The sequence below is a fragment of the Metarhizium robertsii genome, assembly GCF_000187425.2.
Source record: "Metarhizium robertsii ARSEF 23 chromosome Unknown MAA_Scf_10, whole genome shotgun sequence".
Taxonomy (NCBI): Eukaryota; Fungi; Ascomycota; class Sordariomycetes; order Hypocreales; family Clavicipitaceae; genus Metarhizium; species Metarhizium robertsii.
Window position 1 is genome coordinate 1,294,341 of NW_011942150.1, and position 6,137 is coordinate 1,300,477.

Below are 6,137 nucleotides of genomic sequence, written 5' to 3' on the forward strand. Positions count from 1 at the left end.
CATGCTACGACCTCCCCCGTTGCCAATCCTCCTAGCCGCCTTGGTGCCAGCGGCGCAGTCGATTCTCGTACCCTCTGGCTCGCCATGCGCTGCCAACTGTGGTAATATCCTGGACAAGACCGCTCCGGAGGACCTAGTTTGCAGCCAGGGCAGCTTTTCGTCTGATCCTACGGGGCAGCAGTTTGCCGCCTGTGTCGATTGCGAGAGATCCAGCACCTACCACAGTGGGAATGACAGCGACATCCAGTCTATGCTTTGTAGGTACCACGTCTCTCGGGCCAGCCGACGAGTCTGCTGACAGGCGAATCGTCAAGATAATGTCCGCTATGCGTTGTCCTATTGCGTTTGGGGCGATGCGCCGGCAAAGAACCCCAAGGTTGCCAACACGCCTTGTATTACTACGTGAGATTCCTTTTGCTCTTCTCCTGCGGCTCTGGTCAACTCCAATACTAACACCCGAGCAGCAAGGCATGCGGGCCGTTCAAGAATGCGGTGCAGTTCAAAAACTTGTCTTCGACCTACGACGCCTACCAGTACTGTGATCTCTGGCCGACGGATGATGCTCCAGACTTCCAGGGCTGCACTGATTGCCTGCAGGCTGAAGGCAGGCAGTACATGGCCAACTGTGAGCGTTCCTCTCGTACCGACTCACCCCGTCCAGCCTGCTGACTCTTCCCTTGATGTAGTTGTCATTGCCCTCCAGGCCGGCTGCCAGCAGAAGCCGCCGGCGGGCCTCTACATTGGGCTCGACGGCGAGCTCTTTTCCACCACGGCTGTGCAAATCTCAACGCCGAGTCCCACGGCGACGGTCAATCCGGCTTGGTTTGACCACGGCCCCTTGAACCTTGGTGCCAAGGTTGGCATTGCCGTTGGCGCGCTTGTAGCACTCCTCGTTGTTGTCGGATGCTGCATCATCTGGAATGGGAAGCGCCGCAGAAAGGCATATCTGCGAGATCGGGACACCAAGATTGCGCAAAGGGGCTGGCCATCGCCTACCCAGCAGCGAGAGATGGGCCAGGCTCCTGCACCACAGTCGTTTCGCGGCTACGACGACACCCCCGTCAGCCAACGCCCTCTCCGGGGCCACGGATGGGATGACACTCCCGTGAGCCGGCAGGGCTCTCGGGGCTGGGATGACTCCCCCGTGAATGCAAACGGCGAGAAGCCGCTTCCCAGATACTTTTCGCCGTATTCCAGCCAGTACAACAGCCCCGTCAGTGCGCGTGATGGGCAGGCCATGCCATGGCCGCAAGGAGCGTTGCCCCCGAATCAGCATGCCGGCGTTGCGGCCGGTGGCGAGGCCTCCGGTGAGCGCCGGAGCGCAGTTTCGGACGACAAGGGCAAGGCGAGAGTGGAAGCTTATGAGATGCACCTGGTGGATACCAGCGAGAGCAGCAGCTCAAGAAGCCAGCCGCCCAGAGACCGGAGCGAGGCGCCTGTGCTGAACCATCCGGGTTATGGGAGGGATGGGAATGTACCCGCGCCTCAACTAGCGGTGACAGACCACGATGCCAGACGTGGAAATGTCGTGTAGAGGGTCATTCGAGGGTGACAGATTGCGCCGAGTGAAGGGCATTGGGATGGGCTATTATTTTTGCATGGTGTTGGGTGTTGAATGAGTTCGGGTTCTCCTTACTCTGTATTTAATGTCTTGTGGAAAGGTCGGGCAATAATCAGCCACTTATTATGACTGCATACGCAGCGAAATATATCCCATTAGCATCCAACATAACAATTGAAAACTCAAGCAAGACGCGACAAAACGTTTCTTGCCTGCGCCTCGCAAGGATTTATAAATGTGGCTAGTATTGTGGCTTACACGAACCCCTACCCCAAAAGGGACTAGCTTGCTTTCTCAGCCACACCGCCAGCTTAAAGTCCCCACAAGCAAAAGGGAAAAGAGAAAAAAAAAATTAGAAGCTTTTCAAACCGCCACTGGCACTCAGTGCAAAAACATCACCACGAACCTGCAAGCACGCCCTCGTCGAGCCACCCCCATACGAGTGTGCATTATACACTGGCTGCAGGATCCCGGTTACATTATCAGTTCAAGATGACGATGGAAGTTGTCAAAAGCCTGAAGGAGGAGGAGGAGCACACCATCAAGCCCCAGGCCGTGACACCTGCCGTGGACACGAGCTCGTGGCCTTTGCTCCTCAAGAACTACGACAAGCGTGAGTGCCAAAACGTCCTGAAAGTGGTCAATTGGTTTCTTACTCTGGGTGGAATCAATTGAGCACGTGAGAGATGGACAGATTGACTGACAACTTGTGCCTGCAGTGCTTGTCCGAACTGGCCACTTCACACCGATCCCCAATGGCTGCTCTCCGTTGAAGCGAGACATCAAGTCTTATATCAGCTCTGGTGTCATTAACCTCGACAAGCCTTCCAACCCTTCCAGTCATGAAGTCGTCTCTTGGGTCAAGCGTATTCTTCGGTTCGTGGGCCTTTTTTTTTTTTCAAATCTTGAAATGGCGGAAGACATTGTTGCTAACTGATGCAATAGCGTTGAAAAGACTGGCCACAGCGGTACCCTCGATCCCAAGGTCACTGGCTGCTTGATTGTCTGCATTGACCGCGCCACTCGGCTGGTCAAGTCCCAGCAGGGTGCCGGAAAGGAATACGTCTGCGTCATTCGCCTCCACGACAAGCTTCCTGGCGGTCAGGCCCAGCTCGCCCGCGCCCTCGAGACGCTCACCGGTGCCTTGTTCCAGCGTCCTCCCCTGATCTCTGCTGTTAAGCGTCAGCTCCGTGTCCGAACCATTTACGAGAGCAAGCTTATCGAGTTTGACAATGATCGCCACCTGGGTGTCTTCTGGGTCAGCTGCGAGGCCGGTACCTATATTCGAACTCTTTGCGTGCACCTCGGCTTGCTTCTTGGTGTTGGTGCGCACATGCAGGAGCTGCGTCGTGTTCGCAGCGGTGCTATGGATGAGAACAAGCACATGGTTACTCTTCATGACGTGCTCGATGCTCAGTGGACCATGGACAACACGCGTGACGAGTCCTACCTTCGCCGCGTTATCGCTCCTCTTGAGACCCTCTTGACTGGCTACAAGCGACTTGTTGTCAAGGATAGTGCTGTCAATGCTGTGTGCTACGGTGCGAAGCTCATGCTTCCCGGTCTTCTGAGATATGGTATGTACAGTTTCAAGTATGCAATGGTTCAGAACGACGGACTAATTAATGGGTACAGAGTCCGGTATTGAGCACCATGAAGAGGTTGTCCTCATGACCACCAAGGGCGAGGCTATTGCGATTGGTATTACTCAAATGTCTACTGTTGAGATGTCTACTTGCGACCACGGCGTGGTGGCCAAGGTCAAGCGTTGCATCATGGAGCGCGACTTGTACCCTCGACGCTGGGGCCTCGGCCCTGTCGCCCAGGAGAAGAAGAAGCTCAAGGCTGATGGAAAGCTGGACAAGTTTGGTCGTCCCAATGACAGCACGCCTGCCAAGTGGACCTCGGAGTACAAGGACTACGGCGCGGCTGATGCCTCCACTGCCGCCGCCGCCGCCGCCGCCGCTCCGGCCCCGACGCCTGTGAAGGTTGAGAAGATCAAGATGGAGATTTCTACGCCTCCTGCCGATGACGGCGAGAAGAAGAAGCGAAAGAAGCACGAGGGCGAGACTGCGGATGAGAAGGCGGAGCGAAAGCGAAGAAAGGCGGAGAAGAAGGCGGCCAAGGCTGCCAAGAAGGCGGCAAAGGGCGAGGCCGGATCGGACGATGACAGCGACTGAGTGGCGCGGCGGCAGTTTGGACAGTCGGTGAGGCAGGGGAAAGGGAGTTTTGTTCTTTTTACTCTTGTTGATATGTGGACGGTCTCGCTGTACCATATTCTTGTGACGTTGGGCACACGGCGTTTGGCATAAAATGTTTTGGGAGGCGTAGCTGAGAAACTCAATACGACTACATCAATGAAGCGCCGGTGTACTCCGTATATTGCTCGTTGCAACCGTGCCGCCGTGTTTTTTTCTTGCGATACATGTCCAGATTGGCTGGGCTTCACCGAGGGACGTGTACTGCATACAATTTGGGGCCATCTGGAGTATTGCTGGCGAATGCCGTGCCCCGGTCGTGTGATGTCTGGTTTCTAATCCACCAGACGCCTGATGACGAGCCCACGCAAAAAGCTCAAGTGTGATATTCGGAAACGGCGCCCGGATTGGCGACCACTCGGCCGCATGGCATGTTCCTCGGAGGTTTTTTTTTTTTTCTCCTTCTCATTTCCTTGCTGAAATGAGTTCGCCTCGCATGCTGCAAAGACCCCTGGCAAGGCGAACAACCGAATGCGACGTCACACATATGTACTAATTTTTTAAGCGCCCGGCTGGGACGCACAGCACGCGCCCCTGGCATCCTGCGCCTCTGATTCGGCGACGCAACAAAGGGCTGCCTTTTCGCCTTTAACCGCCCGTGCCACCACCAGCACTGGTGATTGGGGTGATGAGTGCCGTCGTGCCTCTTGCGTGTGATGTGCGTGCGTGCGTGCGTGCGGGGAGGAAGCCTGCGACGCTGCGCTGTGACGGGGTAGATATTGCGAGCGTGCTGCTGTTTGTGCAACCCGTTGGTTTCTGCGTCTTCCGCCTCTGTTGTACAGAAACTTGGACGGAGTACGGAGCACGGAGTATCAATCGTCGAGAGAGGTTGTTGGCCGGCAATCTCCCCCCCCTCTGGCCAACTTGATGAGCACCCCCGGATTCCCAGTCAAGAACAAAGAGCGCCCGGCTGGGTAGACAAAACATCCCATCTTGACCGCTGCTCAACCATCACCTAGGAAGAAAAAAAAACCATCCGCCATCATGGCCTCGAGAAGCCGCCGCCTCCTGCTGCTGCCGCTGCTGCTCGCCGTGTCCGCGGCCGCCCTCCAGGTGACGCCCAACTCGCCCTGTTCGTCGGCGTGCATCGACTCGGCCGGGCTGGACGCCTCGGACCCCAACTCGTCCAACACGCGCGCGGGCGACATTGTCTGCGCCGACGGGCAGTTCGACGCCGACGCCGACGCCGCGGGGCGCAAGCTGAGGACCTGCCTGGCGTGCCTGCAGGGCAGCACGTACACGCAGGGCGGCGAGGGCGACCAGGCCTGGTTTCTGTGTACGGCCTCCCCCGGGCCCCCGTTGTGAAAAAAATGCGGCGTTGCGCTGACGCCAAGAGCCAGATAATCTCCGGTACGCCCTCGACCGCTGCGTCTTCGGGTATCCCAACGCCACCACGGGCGCGACCTCGAGCCCCTGCGTGACGCCCGAGTCGTGCGGCGCGCTGGCCGCCGCGCTGAAGAGCGACATCACGCGGCCGGGCGCCGTCTCGGCCTTTGCATACTGCGACGTCGACGCCGGCGCCGCCACGGGCATGTACTTTGAGAGCTGCCTGCAGTGCGTCCAGGCAGACGGGCAGCACGCCTACCTGTCCAACTGTAAGGAGCACGTCTGTAAAGCGAAAGAAAGGAAAATGACGCTAACCCGACATACTAGTCCTGGTCGTCCTCGAAGCAGCCTGCCTCCAGCGACCGCCGGCCTCGCTGCTCGTGGGCGTCAACGAAACCGTCTTCTCGCGGCACACTATTGCGGTGACGCAGAGCTGGCCGCCGGCGTCGTCGTCGCCGCCCGCCTCCCACGCAGCCCTGTCGACCCCGGCCATCGTGGGCGTCGCCATTGTGGGCGTCGCCGCGCTCGCCCTGCTCTCCGGCTGCGTCTACATGCAGGTGCGCAAGCGGCAGAACAGACGCAACCGGGCGCGGCGCACACTCTCGTTCCGGTGCCGGACGGCGGCGGCGGCGGCGCCCCCCGCGCCCGCGCCCGCGTACCACGACGACGACTACGACGACGAGCGCTTCTTCGAGAAGAGGCGCCCCGGCTCGCGGGACGCGTCTGTCGTGAGCATGAGCCCCGTCGCGCGGTCCAAGCCGTGCGCGTGGCCGCTCAACATCACCACCACCATCGCCGATGTGCCGGCCCCCGAGCCGGCGTACGTGAGCCCCGTCTCCGCCGGGGGCGCTTCGTCGCCCGACGACGCCACGCCGCGGTCGAGCGCGCCGCTGCTCAGCCCCGCCAGGGCGTTTGCCAACCACTTGCACTTTGCGGGCGGCGCTGGGCACGCGGCCGCACGACCGCCCGGGTCTCCTGTGCAGGGGGCCAGG

The 6,137-nt window shown here is 59.2% G+C and overlaps 3 protein-coding genes across 3 annotated transcripts in view; all 3 read left to right on the forward strand.

Annotated features, from left to right (window-relative positions):
• Position 1: 1 nt before the first annotated feature.
• On the forward strand, positions 2 to 1,534 carry MAA_09425 (centromere/microtubule binding protein cbf5-like protein; the record flags this gene model as incomplete). The annotated part of the gene is made up of 4 exons (XM_007827423.1): positions 2 to 257; positions 315 to 402; positions 465 to 625; positions 687 to 1,534. The coding sequence occupies 4 exons, from the start codon at positions 2 to 4 to the stop codon at positions 1,532 to 1,534; spliced, it is 1,353 nt and encodes a 450-aa protein (XP_007825614.1).
• A 519-nt stretch (positions 1,535 to 2,053) lies between these two features.
• MAA_09426 (centromere/microtubule binding protein CBF5) lies at positions 2,054 to 3,741 on the forward strand (the record flags this gene model as incomplete). Its single annotated transcript, XM_007827424.1, has 4 exons — positions 2,054 to 2,174; positions 2,281 to 2,437; positions 2,507 to 3,138; positions 3,197 to 3,741. 4 exons carry the CDS (start codon positions 2,054 to 2,056, stop codon positions 3,739 to 3,741), a joined length of 1,455 nt encoding a protein of 484 aa, XP_007825615.1.
• Positions 3,742 to 4,803: 1,062 nt separating this feature from the next.
• The window catches only part of MAA_09427 (LPXTG-domain-containing protein), a gene marked incomplete at both ends in the record, with an annotated part of 1,417 nt that continues 83 nt past the window's right edge, over positions 4,804 to 6,137 (forward strand). Inside the window, 3 exons of the mRNA XM_007827425.2 lie at positions 4,804 to 5,095; positions 5,160 to 5,414; positions 5,473 to 6,122. Coding sequence (XP_007825616.2) covers positions 4,804 to 5,095; positions 5,160 to 5,414; positions 5,473 to 6,122 — 1,197 coding nt within the window. The remainder of the gene's footprint in view (positions 5,096 to 5,159; positions 5,415 to 5,472; positions 6,123 to 6,137) is intronic.